The 23,547-nt window shown below is 45.0% G+C and overlaps 1 protein-coding gene across 1 annotated transcript in view; it reads left to right on the top strand.

The window, feature by feature from the left end:
• The window catches only part of Ccz1 (CCZ1 homolog, vacuolar protein trafficking and biogenesis associated), a 35,165-nt gene extending 11,798 nt beyond the window's left edge, over positions 1 to 23,367 (top strand). The window contains exons 7-14 of the mRNA XM_004666353.3: positions 2,936 to 3,017; positions 5,732 to 5,793; positions 6,072 to 6,183; positions 12,182 to 12,215; positions 13,046 to 13,163; positions 19,675 to 19,833; positions 20,626 to 20,753; positions 23,023 to 23,367. Of these exons, the coding sequence (XP_004666410.1) occupies positions 2,936 to 3,017; positions 5,732 to 5,793; positions 6,072 to 6,183; positions 12,182 to 12,215; positions 13,046 to 13,163; positions 19,675 to 19,833; positions 20,626 to 20,753; positions 23,023 to 23,078 (751 nt within the window). The 3' untranslated portion in view covers positions 23,079 to 23,367. The remainder of the gene's footprint in view (positions 1 to 2,935; positions 3,018 to 5,731; positions 5,794 to 6,071; positions 6,184 to 12,181; positions 12,216 to 13,045; positions 13,164 to 19,674; positions 19,834 to 20,625; positions 20,754 to 23,022) is intronic.
• Positions 23,368 to 23,547: the final 180 nt, after the last annotated feature.

The following is a 23,547-nucleotide window of genomic DNA, read 5'->3' as shown; positions in this document are numbered from 1 at the left end:
GCCACCACACCCAGCTCTGGCCTGTTTTTGAGGAGGTGTTTTCCTTATAGTGAATTGATTTACTTTTTCAAGACTTGAGACTTCTGTGAATAAACATCCTAGCTATTTCTCCAGTTACTCAGAATTGATCATACTGTTTGCTGCTAGGAGATGGTTTTATATTTAATATCATGACAGTAACAGTCTACACTGATTGTAACAGGAAAGAGCCTGCACTGAATAATAGCTACATTTGTCATGTAGTGCTTCTCTAGAAGCAGATCTCACTTGGGGCTGGAGCTGGGGCTAGGGTCCTGCTTGCATGACATCTTGGGTCCGGGTCCCAGCTCCAAAGGAAAGGAATGGAGCAACCCCCAGAGACAGAGCTGGGATAACAGAGAAAAGTTCATTTAGCACTGATGTAAAGATGGCAGAAAGTCACATGCAAATTAAAGAAAAATCACTTTAGACAAAGAGTGTCGTGCACTCAATCTATTGAGATTTAAGCTGAAGAAAAGTTGTGGGAGGATTTGTTTGCTTTTGTTTCTGGTTTTTATCTTTGTTGTATGCGTATGAGTGTGTGTGTCTGTGTGTGTGTGTAAGTACAGGCATACAAATGCCAGTGTGTCTGTGTAGAGGTCAGAGGACAACTTTGGTTATTGGTACTCACCCTTCACTATGGTTTTATGTATTTAATCATTTATTTACAGCTGTGTGTGAGTGTGCCAGGGCCTCATGCCATTGCAAACAAACTCTAGATACTTGTCACCCCTCCCTTTTTAAAAATATTTATTTATTAATTTTAGAGTGAGTGAGAGAACTAGAATTGGTGTGCCAGGGCCTCAGCCACTGCAGTTGAACTCCAAACACTTGTGCCGCCTAGTGTGTATGTGCAACCTTGCACTTGCCTCACCTTTGTATGTCTGGCTTACATGGCATCTGGAAAGAGAGCGGATATAGGTCCTTAGGTTTTGCAGGCAATTGCCTTAACCGCTAAGCCATCTCTCCAGCACCCCTCCCCTTTTTATCTGGCTTATGTGGATAGTTTGAGAATTGAACCTGGGTCTCAGGTTTTGTAAACCAGTGTCTTTAACCACTAAGCTATCTTCCTAGTCCCTCCACTTTGTTTTGGGACAGGGTCTCTTGACATTCTCCACTGCATTCATCAGGCTAGCTGCCCTGTGAGCTTCCAGGCAATTTTCCTATCTGTCTCCCTTATCATAGATACACTTGGATTACAGGCACAGCTATCATATCCAGCTCTCTATGAGTTCTGGAGACCCAAACTCAGGTACTCATGCTTGAATGGTAAGTGCTTTATCCAGTTTGTCTTTCTGAGATAAGGACATGCTATGTAGCTCAGACAAGCTTGGACCTTGTGATCCTTCTGAGTACCATCATTCCTACTCCCCAAGACTTGTTTTTATATCCAAAGGAAAGTAATATCCAGGCTGGTTTGGGTTTTCCTTCAACCCTTCCTTGTCCTTCTCTCAAAGATTTCTGCAAATAATTCAAGATAGCTCAGTTGGTAAAGTGAGGATGAGGACCTGAGTGAACTTTCCAGAACCCATGTAACAATGCTGGGCATCTTAACAGTGCTTGAAATCCAAGCACTGGGGGGGGGGGGTGGCTGAGTCAGGTGCATCCCCAGGGCTCCTTGGCCAGCCAGCACAGTCTACGTGGTGAGCTCCAGGCCAGTGAGAACGCCTGTCTCCAGAAAAGGTGGACAGTACCTAAGGAGCAACACCTGAGGTTGTCCTCATGCACCTTCACACACACGCACCCGCGCACATTAACAACCAAAAAAAGAAAGAGTTGGTAACTCTATATGTTCGAGTTTGAAATTCAGCCTGCCTTGTAGACTTAGACTTGGTACTGTCATAAACATCACCTTTTCTCTTTTTCCTTTGCACCCAGAATGTCCCTCCCTGCTTAGAGCACAAAAGAAGGTTGCCATAGGGCATGGGGCTCCCATAACATCTGAAGTGTGGTCAGGACTCATGAGTATTGACCCTTGAAAGCAGAGCTGTGGTGTGGAAGAGGGCAAGGCACTGCATCCAAGGCAAGGGGTCTAGAGAAGGCAGCACTTAACTGCAGGATAGGCAGAACTCGTTCTCATGTGTGATGGAATAGAAGAGCACTGGAAATGCGAAGGCCACGTTCAGTTACGGTGAATAGAAAAACTCCATATGCAGCCTCATTGTCTACTTACCTCCTTTCCTTAAAAAAAATTTTAGGCCAGATGTGATATATGCCTTTAATCCTAGCACTCAGGAGGCCAAGATAGGAGGATTGCTGTGAGTTTGAGGCTAGCATGGGCTATGGAGTAAGTTCCAGGTGAGCCTGGGCTACAGTGAGAGCTACCTCAAAAGAACAAGAAAAACAAATTTTCAGGGCTAGGGAGGTGGCCCAGTAGTTCAAAGCACTTGCTTGCAGACCCTGCCTGCCCACATTTGGTTCCCCAGTAGCCACATAAAGGCAGATGCATAAAGTGGTACATGTATCTAGAGTTCGTTTGCAATGGCAATAGGCTCCAGTATGCCTCCCCCCCACTTTCCTCAATTTTTTTTTTGGTGGGGGGGGTTGAGGTACACTGTAGCCCAGGCTGACCTGAAATTCACTCCAGTTTCAGGGTAGCCCAGAACTCATAACGATCCTCCTATCTCTGCTTCCCGAGTGCTGGGATTAAAGGCGTGAGGCACCATGCCTAGCTAAAACTATTTTTAAAACCAGTTAATAAAATAAAATGTAGAACTGTGAAGCAGTAGCCCTTTTAGCAGGTTGAGGTGGAGTGCTTGCTCCAGCACTGGAGTGGACCTGGTTCCCTCCTGAGCTTCCCAGTCAGGGTGGGGTCTTCATGTAAGGTAAAGGAAGAGAAGCTAAGCTTAGCTGTAGAGCAAAGGGAAGACCAAACACCAATTGCAAACCTTAACCCAGTGCTTTTCTGATGTTTCAGGAGTGGGTTAGAACAAGATGACATGAGAATATTATACAAATACCTCACCACCTCTCTGTTCCCCAGGCACATCGAACCTGAGGTATGATTGCACTCTCTCTAGATGCACACAGTGGACAGGGAGGCGGGTGGGGCACAGCTACCTCTGAGCTGTTTTATGTCAGTGTGATATTTGGTAGTATCCAGTTGTGTATAGACACTGTGCATGTCAGCTTTTCTGTAGTCTGTTATGTTCAGATGCAATGCAGAAGTATGCTCTGAAGAGAGCAGTTCATGAGGTCGAGGGAAAACAGGTTTCAGAGAACTCAGAATGCCAGAGGTCTGTGACTGGCTAATCATACAGTCTGTCTACAGTGTGTCATTTTTTTATGAGAAGATGGCATGTTACCTGTGTAAAGCCAGATGCACAAAGTGGTGCATGCATCTGATGTTCATTTGCAGTGGCTAGAGGCCCTGGTGTACCAACTCTCTCTTTCTCTGTGTCTCTCCCCTTGCAAATAAATAAATAAAATAAATAAATGAAGAATAATAATAATAAACCTGAAAGAGGGCTGGAGAGATGGCTTAGCAGTTAAGATGTTTGCTGGCAAAACCTAAGGATTCAGGCTCGATTTTCCAGATCCTATATAAATTAGATGCACATGGTGGCACATATGTCAGGAGTTTGTTTGCAGTGGTTAGAGGCCCTGGCGTGTCCATTTTCTCTTTCTCTAATGAAAAATATATTTTTTAGCAACAAACTGAAGGAGGGACTAGGGTGTAACCCAGTGGTATAGACTTGCCTTGCATGCACAAGAGCCTGGGATCACTTCCCAGCACCACAAGAAAACAGAAAGTGGTTTTGAGAAGGAGCTCATTCAGAGCTTAGCCCTTTTCCAGTCACTTTGAACACGGTGGCTGACAGTGTGGGCTACTTCCTCTGTACCATCCACTGTTGGTAGTGTCATGTATACCCTATGACCTGATCTTCTGTAGCAGTCCCAAGACTTGATCACACTATTTTTTTTTTCAAGGTAGGGTCTTGCTCCAGCCCAGGCTGACCTGGGATCTGGAATTCACTGTGTGTCTCAGGGTGGCCTCAAACTCACTGCAATCCTCCTACCTCTGCCTCCCAAGTACTGGGATTAAAGGTGTGCGCCACCACGCCCAACTTCGGTCACACTCCGTAATACTACAGATATTACTGCTTGGACTTAGGGGATATCCCAGCCCTGCTGAGGTGTTAGCTCCTCACCACTGTGGTAAAATACCTGAAGAAGACAAGTTAATGCAGGAAAGATTTGTTTGGCTCACAGTTTCAGAGGTTTCAGTCCATGGCTGGCTGGGTCTAAGTCAGAGTAGAATGTCATGAGAACATGTGACTGAGGAGGCTGTTGACCTCGGGGTGCTGGAAAAGCAGAGAGAAGAGAGCAAGCAATCAGGAGTGTACTTCATGGGTATACCTGGTAAACTACTTTTCTTCATAGTCCACTCAATTGTGAATTTATTAATGAACCACTCCCTTGATGAGGTTAGTACCCTCATAGTCCAGTCACCCTTCAGCACCACCAGCCAGGGCTCATGCCTTCAGTATACAAGTGTTTGGGGGACATTCTAAATCAAAAACATCCAGCACTCGGGAGGCAGCCCTGGGAGGATTGCCGTGAGTTCAAGGTCAGCCCAAGACTGCACAGTGAACTCCAGGTCAGCCTGGGCTAGAGTAAGACCCTACCTCAAAAGAAAAATTTCCAAACCATAGCATAAGGTCACCAGTGAGGATGTCTTGGCAAAGCTATGACTTGACTTCAGAATCTGCCAAATCTCAAATCTGCAGCTTGTAAGCTGCTCAAAGACTGCTTCAGAGGCCTGTCAACCCACGACAGTCGGGCATCACCCCAGGAGACTCGGGTACTGTCTTGTTTGCCTAAAGGGCAACATGTATCGGAGTACGAAGGATGTGTGGTCTCTGGTGGTGAGAGCTCACTGTGGGCGTATGAGGAGTTGTTGAGTGCGAATGTGGGTGTGTGGTCTCTTGTGGGAGCTCACTGCGGGGTTATTAGGGGCTGTAGAGCTTTTGAGGTTATGTGCTAGCTGTATAGAAGGACAACCAAGCCTTTTGAAGGATTAACAAGTTATAGCCAACAGGACTGTTGGGTTTGCATTTTTCCTTCCTGTGAATGTTGAAATGGTATATCTTCAGCAAAATCAACTAGGAATGTGTGACATGTATAAACCTTGGAGGAAGCTAGCTGCTGTGGCTGGAGATACAATGAGGCCTGATGTTACTGTTGGGCCTTCCTCTTTAGCTGTGTGTGGTGCCATTATGTGAACCTCAGTCTCCACAAGTGGGAAACGGGAAGAGGATGTTTCTCATGGGGTGGTGCAAAATGACATTAAGTAACTTGAGCATGTGGAGAAATCTGTATTCCTTTTTCATTTTTGAGGTAGGGTCTCACTCTAGCCCGGGCTGACCTGGATTTCACTATGTGGTCTCAAACTCACAGCAATCCTCCTGCCTCTGCCTCCCGAGTACTGGGATTAAAGACGTGTGCCACCACGCCCAATTGAGAATTTGTATACTTAGGAAAGTAACTAAATTGCCTTGTGGGAAATAGGCTAGGATGGAGTTACTGTTCTGACAGTCCTGGTTAAAATGGGTTCGTCATACACTTCTGTTATTCACCCCAACTCTTTTCTTGTTGGAGGGGGATATGGGAAATTGATGTAGCCAAACGGCATGTAACCAACTAGGAGCAAGGGCGCCGTTTGTCTGAGCGGTGCAAGTAGAAGTGATCACTGTCCACGTTGCGTTTGCAGCTGGCTGGACGGGACTCCCCGGGGAGGGCAGAGATGCCAGGAAATCTTCAGCACTATGGAAGGTAGGAGCTCTGTCCTTGGAGTCACTGGGGTTCATCTTGTTTGCTGGTAAAGATAAATCCTGAACATTGAATTGCCTTTGTGCTATCTTACTGGCAGTAACCAACAAAGTTCTGTTGTTTCCCGCAGATACAAGCTGTTACTTTATTGTATTCTGACTAGTGTTTACCATGTAGCTTCAAAACACACTGCTGTACATTGAATGGGAATGTATTCTGTTTATGTATCCTGTTTACATTTTACCTTATTGAGTTGAGTCATTTCTGTGCTTACTTTTAAGATTTCTTACTGGACCTTTGAACCTTAATGATCCAGAAGCAAAATGCAGATTCCCCAAAATTTTTGTAAATACAGATGACACTTATGAAGCGCTCCATTTAATTGTTTATAAGGTAACAACTGCTTTTCCCTCCGGTGTCCCAGATTGATACTAAAGTAAACCTCTTGCCCTTGCATGTGTACACCAGTACCTGTGCAGACCGCATGTGTACACCAGTACCTGTGCAGACCTCTTACGTGTTGCTTGGAAAAAGGTTGCAAGTTCTATTACTGTGAAACTCGAGGTGGGTGTTGTGCTGCAGGAGGCCATTTGTTTTCAGCCCTTGTAAACAGTCTTGCTCTAGCGCGAGGGGAACTGGCCGCAGCAGCAGACTCGGGGCTCACAGACCGCAGGCTCTCAGAGGACGCTGCCGCCAGTGCTTCAGCTCCTCTGCTGTGGGCTGTGCTCACACTTAAGTGAATTCTGCTTTAGCTCTGACTTCTAAAGTTGTGGACTTGCTGGTTCTGTATAGTGTCTAGATTCTGCCAAGATACTTTCTTGCATGTGTATGTTTGTTGGGTTTAGTTTCTTGAATTTTGGCATGAGGTCTCACTATGCTGCCTAGACTGGTTTTCAATTCCTAGGCTTCAGGCCTTCAAGCAATCCACCCACCTCTGTCTCTTTTCTTCTTTCTTTTTATTTATTTCTTTTTTATTTTTTGAGGGGGGGTCAGATAGAGTGAGAAAGGTGCAGGTAGTGATAGAGAATGGGTGCCCCAGGACCTCTAGCCACTCCAAACAAACTCCAGGCGCATGTGGCACCATGTGCATCTGGCTTATGTGGGTTCTGGGGAATCAAACTTGAGTCCTTTGGCTTTTTAGGCAAGTACCTTAACCGCTAAGCCATCTCTCCAGCCTTTATTTTTTTAAAGGCATGTGTGATTTAAGAAAGGAAACGTTACATGTTCATCTCCTTCTACACCTGAAACTGCAGATTTTTTGTTTGTTTGTTTGTTTTTGTTTTTCGAGGTAGGGTCTTACTCTAGCTCAGGCTGACCTGGAATTCACTCTGTAGTCTCAGGGTGGCCTCAAACTCATGGCAATCCTCCTACCTCTGCCTCCCGAGTGCTGGGATTAAAGGCATGCGCCACCACACCCGGCTTTTTTTTTTTTTTTTTTTTTTTTTTTTTTTTTTTTTAATGTGTGGAGAGCAGAGGACAACCTCAGGTGTCATTCTTCAGGGACCACTCACCTGCTTGAGATAGGGTCTCTCATTGGCCTGGAGCTCACCAAGTGGGCTAGACTGACTGGCCAGTAGCTAGCTATCTGTCTTTGCCTTCCCAGTGCTGGGATTATAGGTTGGGATTCCATGGGTTCTTGGGATTGAACTTGGGTCCTCATGCTTGGAAGGCCAGCTCTTCACTGCCTGAGCTCTCTCTCCAGCCCCCACACAAGTTTTAATACATAAATACTTAAAAATTATGTCCCAGAAAAACAGAAAGAGGGGATGGTGAAGAAATACTACCCCTACCTGGAAGATATAAAAGAGACTAGGAGAAAAGTCAAGAAGGCTCCAGTCAGGATGCTGAGCCAGGAGCTCACTTGCTCTTCTGAACCTCCAGAAACTCCTGGCTTAGGAGTGGTCACCTGAGGGGTAGAGGTGGGAAGTGTCCTTGGAAAGAGGAGAATAAGGAAGGTATTATCTGTAAATCAGTCAGTTCCGCCTCTTATTCTTGCACACAGACTGGTCTGCAGCTGAACACCTGCCCCAGGGTGAAGGTGATCTGTTTAAAAAGACAGTTACCAAGTCAGAGAAACTGAGAGTGGCTGATGTGAGCATCTTCACCTGAGAATTAGACCACCTCCCCTGGTGTTCCCATGTGCCCGGTGGGACTGCTTTTCTCATCCTGCATGCCACTGGAGCCTCCATTCCTCGACAGCTTTTTGGTTTTCTTATTCTCTCTGCCTCTTGTTTTACTTTTTCAAGGTAGGGTCTCTCTCTAGCTCAGGTTGACCTGGAATTCACTATGTAGTCTCAGGGTGGCCTCGAACTCACGGTGATCCTCCTACCTCTGCCTCATGAGTGTTGGGATTAAAGGCATGTACCACCTCGCCTGGCTTCTCTCTCTCTTTTAAATGAGAGCAAGAGAGAGAATTGGTGCACCAGTACCTCAGCCATTGCAGTCGAACTCCAGTTGCTTGCACCACCTAGTGGGGACCTTGTGCTTGCCTCACCTTTGTGTGTCTGGCTTGCATGGGATCTGGAGAGTCAAACGTGGGTTCTTGGGTTACACAGGCAAGCGCCGTAACTGCCTTGTTCTCTTATTCTTAAATGTGATAAAAAAAAAAAAAAACCTACAGGTTGCCAGGCGTGATGGCACACACCTTTAATATCAGCACTTGTGAGGCAGAGGTAGAATTCACCATGAATTCGAGGCCACCCTGAGACTACATAGTGAATTCCAGATCAGCCTGAGCTAGACTGAGACCCTACCTTAAAACGACAACAACAACAAAAAAACCCTACAGGTGCTTAAAATGTTGATTCTGGCCAGATATGGTTGTGCATGCCTTTAATCCCAGCACTTGGGAGGCAGAAGTATGAGGATTGCTGTGAGTTTGAGGCCAGCCTGCGACGACATAATGAGTTCCAGGTCAGCCTGGGTTAGAAGTGAGACCCTACCTTGGAAAAAAACAACAACAATGACAACAAAAATTGAGCCGGGCATGGTGTTTACTCCTTCAATCCCAGCGCTCCAGGCTGAGGTCGGAGAATGGATGTGAGTTTGGGGCCAGCCTGACACTATATACTGAGTTCCTGGTCAGCTTGGGCTAGAGAGAGACTCTACCTCAAACTTCCCCCACCCCCAAAAAAAGGTTGATTCTGGGAACAAACAAGAACTTATTTAAAAGCAAAATTTTAAGGACTGGAGAAATTGCTTAGTGGTTAAGGCACTTGCCTGCACAGCCAGGATTGATTCCCCAGGACCCCTGTAAGCCAGATGCACATAGTAGCACATGCACGCTTGGAGTTCCTTTGAGGTGGCTAGAGGCCCCTGGTGTACCCATTCTCCCTCCCTCCCTCCCTGCCCCTCTGTGTGTCATAAATAAAAAAAGATAAATGTCCTTAAAAAAGGGAAATGGAAACATTTTTTAAAACCCAAATTTTCATTTATTTATTTATTTAAGAGAAAGAGTATGTGGAGTGCTACCCTCCAGGGGGCTGCCTGTAGCTGCCCTGGCCAAGTCTACCAGAGATTGGCCGTGGCGACCCAGCTGCACTTTGTATAGCTGACTTTTTGTGCTCAGAGACTGAGCTGATGCTCATGGGCTGTGGCCTTGGATCTTCCTTGCAGTATCAGTGTCTGAGTATTGAATGTTGGAAAGTGTTCCCTCTTCTATTTTTGGGAAGACTTTGTCAAGGATTGGTTTTGATTCTTTAAACATTTGGTGGGATTCTCAGTAGAGACATCAGCCTGTGGGCTTTTCTTTGTGTTTTAAAATTACTAGTCCTTGTTATAGCTTATCCTGATTTTCTGTTTCTTCTTGAGACACTTGCAGTAGTTTGTGTTTCTTTGCAGGAATTTGTGGCCTCCATTAAGCCGGTTTGTTAGTGTGCAAGCTTTGATCATATTTACATACTGTGTTCCTTTTCCTGTACAGTCTCGGCAGTGGAGACTCCTCTCTATTCCTAGCTGTGCTCACTGAAATCACCTCTAGTCCTGGAGGAAGAGCTTTTCAGTTTTGCTGGTCTTTCCTGAGAACCATCTTTTGTTTCATTTATTGTCTCTGTTCTTTATTTCTCCTTTCTCCTTGATCAATATTTTCTTCCTTCTGTTGCCTCAGGGTTCTGTTCGTTCTTTGTGCCCTAAGATGGAAGGTTAACCTTAAGATGGAAGGTTAGGTTATTGTTTGCTTGCTTGTTTGTTTTTTCAAGGAAGGTCTTGCTCTAGCCCAGGTTGACCTGGAATTCACTTTGTAGTCTGAGGGTAGCCTTGAACTCACAGCAATCCTCCTACCTCTCCCTCTTGAGTACTGGAATTAAAGGCATGTGTCACTACGCCCGGCTTTAGGTTATTGATTGGAGAGATGTAATTTCTTCTTTGAGACCCCCTTTTTGTTGTTGTTGCTGTTTGTTTTTTAGTCAGGGCCTGACTCTAGCCCAGGTTGAACTAGAACTCATCCTGTAGCCCAGGCTGGCTATCCTTGAACTCATTGCAATCCTCATACTTGCCTACTTGAGCCTCCCAAGTGCTGGGATTATAGGCATGAACTACCATGCCCTGCACTGCCCCCCCCTTTTTTTTTAGGCAGGGTCTCATTTTAGCCCAGGCTGACCTAGAACTCACTCTATAGCTTGAAGCTGGCCTCGAACTCAGAATGATCCTCCTACCTCTTCTTCCTAAGTGCTGGGATTAAAGGTATGCACCATCACACCCAGCTTACCTTTTTTTCAAATTTTATTTTTCTGTTTTTATTGACAATTTCCATAATTACAGACAATGAAACATGGTAATTCTCTCCCCCTCCACTACTCTCCATCACATCCCCTCCTCCTCAATCAGTCTTTTATTTTGAACATAACATATATTTATTCAGACAGCACCAGACATTACACCCCTAGGGCTCATGACTTCCCCTGTTTTCAGTATCAGGCATGTATTGAACTCCTGTGAAGTGGGCCTTCAGTCAAATTAGAGAGTGGTTGGTTTCCCTCATAACAGACATGCCAGTATTGCACCTGTTGGCTCATTTGGCCTGGCTGGCCAAATATAGGCTTGCAGTGTTCACTGTTGTTTATCTCCACTGGTGATTTCTCTCTACCATGGAGAGTAAAAGCGTAGCTTTTTCCAGCTTTCTGTCAGCTGGTCTACACAAAGGAGGTTGTTTTCAGTTCAGCTCCAGCAGGATTTCTCAGTGACCTTCCAGCCTAAGCATGTGGAGTCTTCAGCAGTAGGGTCTTACAATCTATTTACCTATTTGGGGAGGAAAGTAGGTAGATAGAGAGAATGGGCATGTCAGGGCCTCCAGCCACTGTAAACAAACTCCAGACACATGAGCCACCTTGTGCATCTGGTTTACATGGTTTCTGGGGAATCAAACCTGGGTCCTTAGGCTTTGCATCTCTTCAGCCCCTAGCTTACTTTTTATTTATTTGGATTTTTGAGGTAGGGTCTTGCAGTAGCCCAGGCTGACCTGGAATTCACTATGTAGTCTCAGAGTGGCCTCAAACTCACAGTGATCTGCCTATCTCTGCCTCCCAAGTGCTGAGATTAAAGTATGTGCCACCACATCTGGCTTGGTTGTTTCTTTTTTAAATGCATATGTTGTGTGTGCATATGTGCAGATGGGCATACTCATGTACTTGTGGAGGCTAGAGGACAGCGCCAAGCATCCTCCTCAGGAACACTGTCCTCCTCCTTTGAGACAGGGTCTTTCCTTGGCCTGGAGCTCACCAATTAGACTAGGCTGACTGGACAGCAAGCCCCAGAAATCCTGTCTCTGCATCCCCAGTGCTGAGATTATAGGCCTGTGCCACCATGCCCAGCATATTTACATGGGTACCGGGGATTGAATTCAGGTTTTCATGATTCTGAGGCAAGCATGTCGCCTGCTGAGCTATCTGCTGAGCCCTGTAGTTTTGGTGTTACATATGATCCTGGTTGCCGGTTACTCGTTAATGATGTAAATGCATCATTTGCTAGTGTAAAGGGGATTGGGTGAGAGTAGCTTCCGGTCTTTGGAAAATTGTGTTAATAGACATTGTCGGGTGCATACAGAGAGACCAGAGCCATAAAGGCCCAGGTATTTGTTTCTTCTGCCCCCTAGCTGCATTGGTGTATTTGTAGATCACTTTAAGTTATCATGTCCCTTTCCTCATAGTGCTTCCATTTGCACCCCTGGCTGATGAGGACATGCCCTGTACATGACACCATGCCACCGTCACAGCAGGAGACTCATGGCCCTCCTCACAGCAGTACTGCCCAGGCTGCCTCCAGATTGGTGGTCTGTGAGAAGGAACTCTGCAGTTGCTTTGTGGAAATCGAGACTTAGATCACTGCATTTGCTTCAACAGTTAAGCCTCCTTCTGCACTTTTACACATTTGTAATCTCTGTTTTGTTTCCCCCCAGGCCATGAGTGCAGCTGTGTGCTTTATGATTGATGGTAGGTGCCTGCTTGTGTCTGCTTTCGGCCTGACGGCTCAGCTTTCTGCAGCTTGCTGGGCCCTTTTCTGGAGCAATGGAGAGGCTCCTTTAAGTATCTCGCCCCATCTGGCATCTCTGCCATTTTAACTGACCCCTGCTCATATTTTAAAGACTGGGCCTTCTCTGTTTGGCAGCAGGACTCAGTGCCCCTCTGTTCCTCTGACCAGTGGGCAGCAGTGGGGCCTGCCTTAGCAGGACTCGGGATTCAGTGACGTGTTTGTGAAGTATCAAACAGCCCATGGCTCTGAGTGCTTTGTCACATGTGTTAAATAAATGTTTGATCTTAGATCTGCCTGGGACAGGCAGCCATTTTCCACCCCTCAGCAATGCATAGTGACTTCTCACTGAGTAGACTTTCTTTTTCATCTTAAATATTACAAACTTTATCTTGCCTAGTTCTATTTGGGGAAGGAGGGAATTTGATCATTGAATTGTTTCATTTCCTGGGTTTTTTTTTCCCCAAAAAAGTTTTATTTATTTATTGGGGGGGCAGATGAAGAATGGGTGCACCAGGGCCTTTAGTCACTGCAAACGAACTCCAGATGCATGTGCCACCTTGTGCATCTGGTTTATGTGGGTCCTGAAGAATTGAACCTGGGTCCTTTGGCTTTGCACGCAAGTGCCTTAACTGCTAAGTCATCTCTTCAGCCCAATTTCCTTACTTTTAACCATTTGACTAGTAAAAGTTTTCATTGGAATACTTTTAAGTATTGGCCAATAAGATGAATACTGACCAGTTTGACACAAAGTATTATAACACTAAATGTTGTTTCTTAAATTCCCTGCTAGCCTCCATACAGTTGACGTTGGATTTTTGCCGGAGACTGGACAGCATTGTTGGGCCCCAGCTCACAGTGCTGGCTTCTGACATCTGTGAGCAGTTTAACATCAACAAGAGAATATCTGGGTTTGTACTTTGCTTCATGTGTACTTTCTAGCACCTGACCGGTAGTGGACGAGTATAGCTTTACTTAAGAGTGTGGACAGTGTTAACATCCTTTTTTCTCGGAATCTACAATGCAGTGATGGGCTGTTGAATCCTGGGTGGTTCCCAGGGACTGCACTTCGAGTGATGGTGGGCTTGGGTTCTTCTGTCAGTATCTCCTCAGCTCTACCTGGCCTGGCATCATGAAGCCCTGAGTAAGGAGGTGTGCTGTCCAAGCCTGTGGCCTTCGCTTCATGAGTGTCACTTAAGCCTTTGATGGTTGTGCTCACAGGGATGGCGTTGGTTAACATGGTTCTCATCACACTACCGAAGAGCACGTGGCCTGAAGTGTGAGCTGGACGGGAAGGGCCACGCCTCATGGTGTTGGGTGCTAGTGCCGGTTCTGACAGCCTCAGGAGACTGAGGCTTAAGTGTCTTGCTCCATAGAACACTGCAGAGCCATCGAACCCCTGCTCCTCTTCTCAGTGTTGAATAGAATTATTGTAGATAAAGTGAGCAGATAGAAAACACTAGACTTTCAAGCCTGTTTACAGAGACTTCCTGTCCACTTGAGTACTTACTCAAGCTGTGAGCTTCTGTGTGACCCTGTTGGCAGTCTTTGTATTGTGCGCCTGTGGTTTCAAGTAAGCATTGTCCCCTAGAAGCTTAACACAAGTCCAGATGGAAGTTCTCTTTGATCTGTGCCTGGTATGGCTTGTTGCTGTTGACAGCACCCCTGGTTTGGGGAAAAGAAGATAGCAAAAGTAAGGGCAAGAGAGCCAGGTGTAGTGGCACATGCTTGTAATTCAGCTTTCTTGAAGCTGAGGTAGGAGTACCCAGCCTGGTTTACAAGGGGAGTCTGAGGCCAGCCTGGGCTAGATAATGAGGACCTAACTCAAACTCAGACACAAGCAGAACAGAAGAGAGAAAAAGCCCAGAAAGGAAAGTGCTGAGCAGCTCACATCTGGTAGCACGGCTTCGTTGTTTGAGTTTTGACTTGGAAATGGCCTGGCTTTCTTTCTTGAAAGAGGCATGAGTATGTTAGATCTGCCTTGTATGAATCATGTAAGCTGTAAACTCATGGGGCAGTTTACATTTGAACTACCTTCCCCCGAGCCCAGAGGAGGTGACCTGGCTTGAAGTCATCTTGCCTGCGCTTCCTGTGCGTGTCATGGCACGCATCCCAGGGATTTCAAGAACGGGTAGCCATTGAGCACTGTTGGGTCGGGTTACTTTCTTTACAGTTTCTGGGAGAGGATATTGGATATCTGTTATCCTCTCCTAGAAACCAGTTTTATTATGAACATTGTAGCAAACACCCATCCACTCCCAATAAGAGCCTTCAGTGTTCCTGGATGTTTTCTCATCTCTCTCCCTCTGTCCTAGAGATCAGAACCCACTGTACGGTATCACTAGCCCCTGAAAACTCGGATGCCTGGAAAGCAAAATGGCAAAACAAATGGTAGACAGCTGAGGAGCATGCGCTAGGTCAAGAATGAATACTCACCATTGAAAGTTGACCTTAGCATAGTTTTTACAGATAATTTATTTGAGGTGAGGTGTGATGGCACACAATTTTAATCCCAGCACTTGGGAAGCAGAGTTAAGGAGAATCACTGTGAGTTTGAGGCCACCCTGAGACGACAGAGTGAATTCCTGGGCTACAGCGAGACTCAACCTGAAAAACCAAATATAAATATATAATTTTAATATATTTTAATATATTTTTATAATACATATATTTTATATTATATATATACATATATATATATATTTATTTATTTATTTATTATATGAGAGAGAATAAGCATGAGCATGCCAGGGTCTCCTGCTGCTGTAAACGAACCCCAAACACATGTACCCCTTTGTGCATCTGGCTATGTGTGGGTGTAGGGAATTGGACCCAGGCTTTGCAGGCAAGCATCCTTAACTGCTGAGCCATCTCTCCAGCTCAAGACATGTTGGTTTGTATGTTTATTGGGTCAGGACCTCACTGTGTACTCAGACTGGTCTGGGACCTGTGGCCCTTCAGCTTCTCAAGTGCTCGGGTTGCAGGCATGCATTCAGGTGGTCCTTGAAGGCTGGGGAGATGGCTCACTGGGCAAGGTCACCTGCTGCATGAGCATAACAGCCTAATTGGCCCTGAAGGATTCCATAGCACCCACATATACAACTGGATCTGTAACCCCAGCCCCATGGGGAATCTCTAGGACTTTGCTACTAAGCCAATCTGACTGAAAAAAAATGATAGCTCCCAGTTCACAGAGAGACTCTCAAGGAAATGCAGATGAGTGGTGGAGGAAGTACCACACACAACCCCACCCCATTCTGATACATCTGAGGTTTTAAATATCCAGATAGCAAATCCTATTTGTCCAAAGATAGAAGCTGAGGTCTAGAAGGTATAAATATGCTTGTCTTCTGTAACCCCTCACGGAAATCACACTGTCTTGCACTCCAGTTGAAGTCTTGCAGTCTCCAGAACTCCACATTCCACAGAAGTAAGGTTGGTGTGGACAGGCAGCCCTGGAGGAGAGAGTCCCGGCCGCATCTCCAGGGCATTATTTATTCCATGACCTCTGCCTCCCACTCTTGTCAGCTGCGGCCCTCCCTAGAGCCTCAACTTTTTACCAGGGTTGGTAGTAAACACTGCTAATCCCAGCATTGGGAGGTTGAGACGGGAGGGTCACAAGCTTGAGGCTAGTCTGGTCTGTATTAAAAATATATAGTTAGGTGGCGCACGCCTTTAATCCCAGCACTCGGGAGGCAGAGGTAGGAGGATTGCCATGAGTTCAAGGCCACCCTGAGATGACAGAGTTAATTCCAGGTCAGCCTGGACCAGAGTGAGACCCTACCTCGAAAAACCAAAAAAAAAAAAAAAAAAAAGGTAAAAAATATATAGTTACTTGTTGTGGTATATGAGAAAGCCTAGTGCTTTCTGGTGTTTGTTTAAGGATTTGTTGTTTTGTTTTCACTTTTTGGTTTTTTGAGGTAAGGTCTCACTGTGGCTCAGGCTGACCTGAATTCACTATATTCTCTGGGTGGCCTTGAACTCACAGTGATCCTCCTACCAAGTGCTGGGATTAAAGGCATGTGCCATCACGCCTGACTTTGTTTTTTGGTTTTGTTGTTGTTGTTTTTGAAACAGGGATGCCTTATGTAGCCCTGGCTGTCCTGGGACTTAGCATGTAGACCTAACTTTGAACTTGAAATGATCTTTCCATCTCTGCCTCTTGAATGCTGGGGTTATAGGCATAGGTTACTATGCCCAGTGTAATGTCCTTGTTTTTAAACAAAATTAAGAAGTCAACACAGAGCCAGGCGTGGTGGCGCATGCCTTTAATCCCAGCACTCGGGAGGCAGAGGTAGGAGGATCGCCGTGAGTTCGAGGTCAGCCTGAGACTACAGAGTGAGTTCCAGATCAGCCTGGACTAGAGTGAGACCCTACCTCAAAAAACAAAATAAATAAATAAACAAACAAACAAACAAACACAGGACTGGAGAGATGACTTCGTGGTTAAGGTGCTTGCCTACGAAGCCTAAGGGCCCATATTCAACTCTTCAGGTTCCACATAAGCCAGACATCCAAGGTAACATAAGCACACAAGGTGGCATGTGCATCTGGAGTTCAATTACAGTAGCTGGCGGCCCTGGCATGCCAATTCTCTCTTTTAAAAAAAAAAAGTAAACAAAGGGACATACACTAACTTTTTTTTCTAGGTAGAGTCTCACTGTAGCCCAGGCTGACCTGGAATTCACTATGTAGTCTCAGGGTGGCCTCATGCTTATCAGTCCTCCTACCTCTGCCTCTCAAGTGCTGGGATTAAAGGTGTGTACCACCACCTGTGACCACTATGGTTTTTTAGGGGTGTTTTGTTTTGTTTGTTTTCTGAGGTAGGGTCTCCCTGTAGCTCAGCTGACCTGGAGTTCACTGTGTAGTCTCAGGGTGGCCTTGAACTCATGAAACCTCCCAAGTGCTGAGATTAAAGGTATGTGTCATCACACCTGGCACTATGGCTTTTTAAATAGATTTCCTCACATAAATCTGCACAAATGTCAGCTTTAGACAGTGGGTATGGACATGCCTCCCTGTTGTCATTGGTGTTTAAGTATTCTCGTTTGCTAAGTCATCTTTCCCAGTTGATGGGTAGTTTGATGTTGTTCATTCATCCTCCCTGCTTCCCTCTCTGTCTTTAGACACCGTGTGTGTGTGTGTGTGTGTGTGTGTGTGTGTGTGTGTGTGTTTTCTTGGCCAGAAGTCAATATTGAGTATCCTCCTTACTCAGCTTCCTTATTTGGCTGGTCTGTCTGGCCAGCTTGCTCCTGGAATCTGCTGTCTCTACCTCCTAAGCACTAGGATTACTGGTAGGCCACCGTGCCCAGCCAGCATTAACATGGATGTTACTGTGAGAGTATTTTCGGTACTGAATTTTATATAAGTCATCCTGAAGAACTCTGTACTGTTTAGTCTATATTGACATGGTTAACCATCTATTTATTCATTTATTTATTTATTATGAGAGAGAGTGAATTGGCACACCAGGGCCTCCAGCCACTGCAGTTAAACCCCAAATGCATGCACCATCTTGTGCACATGTGCAGTATTTGTTCACTTGCATCACCTTGTGCATCTGGCTTATGTGGGACTTGGAGAGTTGAAAATGGGTCCTTAGACTTTGCAGGCAAGCACCTTAACTGCTAAGCCATCTCTCCAACCCAGTTTATTCTTTTTTATAGAAGGCAGAACTCTTGTATGATACTGTGTTTGGAAAAAAAAAAAAAATCTTCGTTTGTTAAGAGAGTTACTTTTAGCTCTTTGGGCAAGATGCTGGTAAGTGCATGTGCCCCAGCTCAGAAGTAATTTGTGTTCCATCTTTGTTGTAGGTTGATAATCACCCTTGCTGTGTATGTGAACAAGCATTTTTCTTTTAAAAGCACTTTGAAAATAGTCTTTTTTTTCTGTATTTGTTTGTGGCTGGTAGAGTAGGAAGAGTCTACAGTTATCTATACCTGTCTTAACTACTTAAAACTTTTATCCTGTAAATTCCAACTTGGCTATAGAAAAGACTAGAACGCTATGTATTAAAAGTGGAGAAAAGAGAGAAGCCATTGAGTGCTTTGAGATAAACCAATCAAAACTTTAATTTGTTACTTATCTATCCAGACAATTGAACTGCAACTCTTTCTAGGCATTTAAATTTTTTTTTCATCTTTCCAACCCGCTTGTTTTATAGGCATACAAAAAAGAAAAATCCCTGGTTTTATAAGCATTTTATTTTCATTTTCCTGGAAGCCAAACTACCCACAATCTTGCTTTGCCTAGATGTCAGGTATTGCAGTAGTAACTCACTGGTCCGGAGGTCAGGTCTCAGGCACCCTCAGCCCTCCTGATAGTGGCTGCTAACCCCAAGGTAAGCAGATAGGGCCTCCGAGCCTTTAGGCTGTGCTTCAACAGACTCCCCAGACTCAGAGGGAGCTGGGAGAAGGTGGGGAGGGCTGTGTGCCGCAGCTTTCCATGCGGCTCCCGAGAAAGTTGCAGGCTCTGCCCAGGAAGGAGCATAGTAGTCCTGCCTTTAGGAAAGAGATGCAAGTCCCAGTCCAAGTGTTCATTTTACTTCACTGGAAAAGGACAGTGTTCCTTAACATGGTGACAGACTGGGTTACTACACAGTGAGCTTTAGTCATGTGGCTAGTTAATTCACATGGAAAGCCCATTCATTCCCCAGCATGGGGATAAATGGCATGTTAATCTGAAAGCAGACAGGGGTCAGCAGACTTTAAAATTTGTTTAACTATTTATTTATTTATTTGCAAGGGGAGAGAGAATGGGCACACCAGGGCCTCCAGCTTCTACAAACAAACTCCAGATACATGCACCACTTTGTACATCTGGATATATGTGGGTACTGGGGTATCAAACCTGGGTTGTTAGGCTTTGCAGGCAAGTGCATAAACCTCTGAGCCATCTTTCCAGTCCAGCAAACTTTCTGCAGAGGGACAAGTAAATACTTTAGACTTTGTGAGCAATAAAATCCACATAGTGATGGATTTTTGAACCCAACAGACTGACCTTTTTTTTGAGAGAGAGAATTGGCATGCCAGAGCCTTCAGCCACTGTAATTGAACTCCAGGTGCATGCATCCCCTTGTATGCATGTGTTGACCTTGTGCGCTTGAGTCACCTTGTGTGTCTGGTTTACGTGGAGAGTTGAACATGAGTCCTTAGGCTTCACGGGCAAGTGCCTTAACTGCTAAGCCATTTCTCTAGCACTATTTTTGGTATTTAGAACATAGGCTTCAGGTCTCTGGGGAACTTTGTCGTCATGAACCACCACACACGTTATGAATGAAGACTTGGTTGCAGTGCATTAAGACTCTGGTCTGAAGGCCTAGCCAGTGGAAACAAAGACCTTTGCCATGATGTGTTCCTGATGTAGCTTTATAGTTTGGAATTCTTCCTCCAGAATGTTACCCATCTCAACATGTTTTTACAGGTCTGAAAAAGAGCCCCAGTTTAAGTTCATCTACTTCAATCATATGAATTTAGCAGAGAAAAGTACAATTCACATGAGGAAAACACCCAGTGTGTCACTGACATCCGTCCATCCAGATTTAATGAAGATTTTAGGTGACATCAACAGTGATTTTACTAGGTAATTTTAGCAACTTCTCAAAGTAGGTGTTGCTGTTATGAAAAGAGATTTTAAAGGAACCTTATTACTTACTTACTTAGACAGGGTCTCACTATGTAGCCCAAATGGTCCTTGAAGCTTCTGCCTCAGCCCCTTGAGTTCCGGCATGGCAGACATGATCAACCACATACAGCAAAATAGTTTTCTATAAAACTACGTGACCCTGGGAGCCAGGGGACTAGACACTTGCAAAGCCTGCTGGCCCAGGTTCAATGGTCCAGTTTCCCAGTCAAATACAAAAGTGGTGAGTGCATCTGGAGTATGTTTACAGTGGCAAGAGGTCCACCATGCACATGTAAGTAAATAAATATTTTTTAGCTGGGTATGGTGGTGCACGCCTTTAATTCCAGCACTCAGGAGGCAGAGGTAAGAGGATTTTCCCTGAGTTCTAGGCCACCCTGAGACTACATAGTGAATTCCAGGTCAGCCTGGGCTAGAGACCCTACCTTGAAAACCAAACAAAAAAAACTTTGATCCCAGCACTTGGGAGGCAGAGGTAAGAGGACCACTTTGAGTTTGAGGCCAGCCTGGCTAGAGTGAGACCTTAATTTGAGGGGGGGGAAAAAGGCAATTGTCTGGGAGCTCTTCATGGATATTACATATTAGCAGGTCCTTAAGCTTTGAGTTGCTTTTTACTCACTCCTGGAATCAATGACCAGTCAGTGCCCTATTTTGATTTGGATGTTTTTTCCACTTTCACAGTCTAGCTATGTATAGAATAAACTGTTGTATTCTGAAACTTTTGTCTTACAGAGCAGATGAAGATGAAGAAATCATTGTGAAAGCCATGAGCGATTATTGGGTTGTTGGGAAAAAATCTGATCAGCGGGAGCTGTATGTGATTCTAAATCAAAAAAATGCAAACCTGATCGAAGTCAATGGTAACTGGATTTGGTATTTCAGCAGAATTGTAATGTCACTGCTTTGATTTTGATTCATGGGTGTGCTGTATGTGTGAAGGCCAGAGAACAACCTCCATGTTATCCCTAAGGAATGCCTTTCACTCTTGATACAGGGTCTCTCTGTATCAAGGCCTGGAGCTCACCAGTTAGGCTAGGCTACACTGATTAGCCAACGAGCTCGTCAGAGATCAGAGAGAGATCACCTGTCTGTCTCTCCAGGATTATAGGCACACACACGTCACTGTGCTCAGCATTTGTATGTAGGCACTGGGGATCTACTCAGGTCCTCATGCTTAGAAGACAACAACTTTACTAACTGAGCTATCTCTACCTCTATTACTGATATTTCAGAGCTTTCTTTTCAGTGGGTCATAGTAGAACCAGATTTGGTGGTACATGCCCATAGTCCCAGCACTTAGGAGGCCTAAGCAAGAGAAGATCACAAATTCAAGACCAGCCTTAGCTTCATAGTGGGGATTTGTTTGAAAAAGTAATTAAATAAATAAAATGAAAATAAATATGGTAGGTAGAACAAATCATGACTGGTAGATGCTTTTTAATGTTTTTCTCCTTATAGCGTAAGAAACTTGTCAGTTGCTAAAATTTTATATAATGCTTAACCCTATGGCTCCACATACTATATATAAAAATGACATTTTGGGCTAGAAGGGTGGCTCTGCAATTAAGGCACTTGCCTGCAAAGCTAAAGGACCTAGGTTTGATTCCCCAGGATCCACATATACCAGATGCACAAGGTGGCACATGCATCTGCAGTTCATTTGTAGCAGCTGTAGGCCCTGCTGTGTCCATTTTCTCTCTCTTTGCCTCTTTCTTTTTGTCAAATAAATAAAAATAAAATATTAAAAATGACCTTTTATCTATCTCATGATGAGAACATGTTTCTATGTTCAGAGCTGCTGGATTCATGTAACAGTCCAGCCATCACCACCTGCACATTAGCAGAAGAACCCAGGCATCTTCCCACTTTCCAGCCAAAGTGGCTGATCTGATCAGTGGTTGCTCTGCACCGTGTGACCCACTGGCTGTCCTGTGGAGGCTTGCTGACCATTGTCCTGGAGAAAGGCAGCATCCCTTCACTGAGTCAGGCCTCTCTGCTGCTCTGCTTAGACCAGAGGCAAGCAACAGCACAGGCTGGGGAGACACCCACATGCTCACTGTAAGGGAAGTCAGAGGCCAGGCTTATAGGGCTTCTTAAATGTTTTTATGTTAGGACTTGTATAAGTCCATTAAAGAGTACCAGGCTGGGCACAGTGGCACACACCTTTTAACCCTATCACTCAGGAGGCAGAAGTAGGAGGGTCACTGAGTTTGGGACAAGCCTAGGACTACAGAAGGAGCTCATGTCAGCCTGGGCTAGAGTGAGATCCTACCTTGGGGAAAAAAAAAAGAATGGCAGTTACTACATGCCTGAAATGAAATTGAAATTTAAAGCGTTTGGGTCATAGCTTAGCATTGGCACACCTCCCTAGAATCCCCCAGTGAAGGGCTGGGGTCATGGCTCAGTGGTTAGGCCTGACTTAGCATGTAAAGTCTAAGCCACCAGACCTCCAAGATGTTTTTGTTTTTTGTTTATTTATTTGAGAGTGACAGGCAGAGAGAGAGAGAATGGGTGCACCAGGGCCTCTAGCCACTGCAAAGGAACTCCAGATATGCGCGCCCCCTAGCGCATCTGACTTACATAGGTCCTGGGGAATTGAGCCTCGAACCAGGGTCCTTAGGCTTCACAGGTAAGCGCTTAACCTCTAAGCCATCTCTCCAGCCCTTGCATTGTGTTTTGATCAAAGTTCTCAAGATATGGGTGTCTCAGGAACTCTTCACACTGGGTTATAGCTCTCTCAGGCCCGAAGAAGTGCTGTTCTGGTGTGTTGGGAAGCATTGAGGTCTTGTGAGCTTGTTAGGTACTCCCCACACTGTCAGTTTTGTTATCCTTATGCAGTTTAAGGTCAAAATTAATGTGTAAATTAAAATGTGGACATTCCCTTATTTCTGGTATTGACACATCATGTAACCTTTTTAAAATTTTTTTTATTTGAGAGAGAGAGATACAGAAACAGGCAGGTAAGAGAGAGAATAGGCATACCAGGGCTTCCAGCCACTGAAAACGAACTCCAGATGTGCGCCCCCTTGTGCATCTGGCTTACATGCTAAGCCGTATCTCCAGCCCTGTCATGTAATCTTTTTAACTAAGAACCCATACTCATTATGCTGTTTCCTGGTCTTTTTGCAGAAGAGGTCAAGAAGCTCTGTGCCACACAGTTCAGTAACATCTTCTTCCTGGACTGACTGACAGTGACTCACCAGAACAGCTTTGAAAGGACTCTGCAAACGCTTTGTTTACCAGTGCCCGTTATTGTCATGTTACTGACGGGGTTAATGACAACAGTAAAGCAATACCTGCTTTGAAGAATCAAATTTCTACTTGGCCTGATGATCCTCTGAGATTTTTAGATTTTAAATATTTATGTGGGATTAATTAAAGGTAGCCAGCTGTATCTTTATCATTCCATTCTTTTGACATTATGTGAATATTTTACTGGAAAACAAGACTAATAAATTGTTAAAGTTTTTACAACTCTGGTTTCTCAGTGAGTCATCTGTGGGATTTTAAGCCTCAAAGTTAGTGTTCTCAAGCCTAGAGCTGCTCAGAGGTGGGGGTGAGGGGCTCTGGCCATTCATGAGACCAGGATGGGGAGGCAGTGGTTTGATTTGGCTTTTAGAGCACACCTAATAGAGCTTAAAGCTGTCTAAGCAG

This window comes from Jaculus jaculus, chromosome 2 (assembly GCF_020740685.1).
Source record: "Jaculus jaculus isolate mJacJac1 chromosome 2, mJacJac1.mat.Y.cur, whole genome shotgun sequence".
Lineage (NCBI taxonomy): Eukaryota > Metazoa > Chordata > Mammalia > Rodentia > Dipodidae > Jaculus > Jaculus jaculus.
Note: the sequence above shows the minus strand (reverse complement) of the source record. Positions and strands in the feature narration are given on the sequence as shown.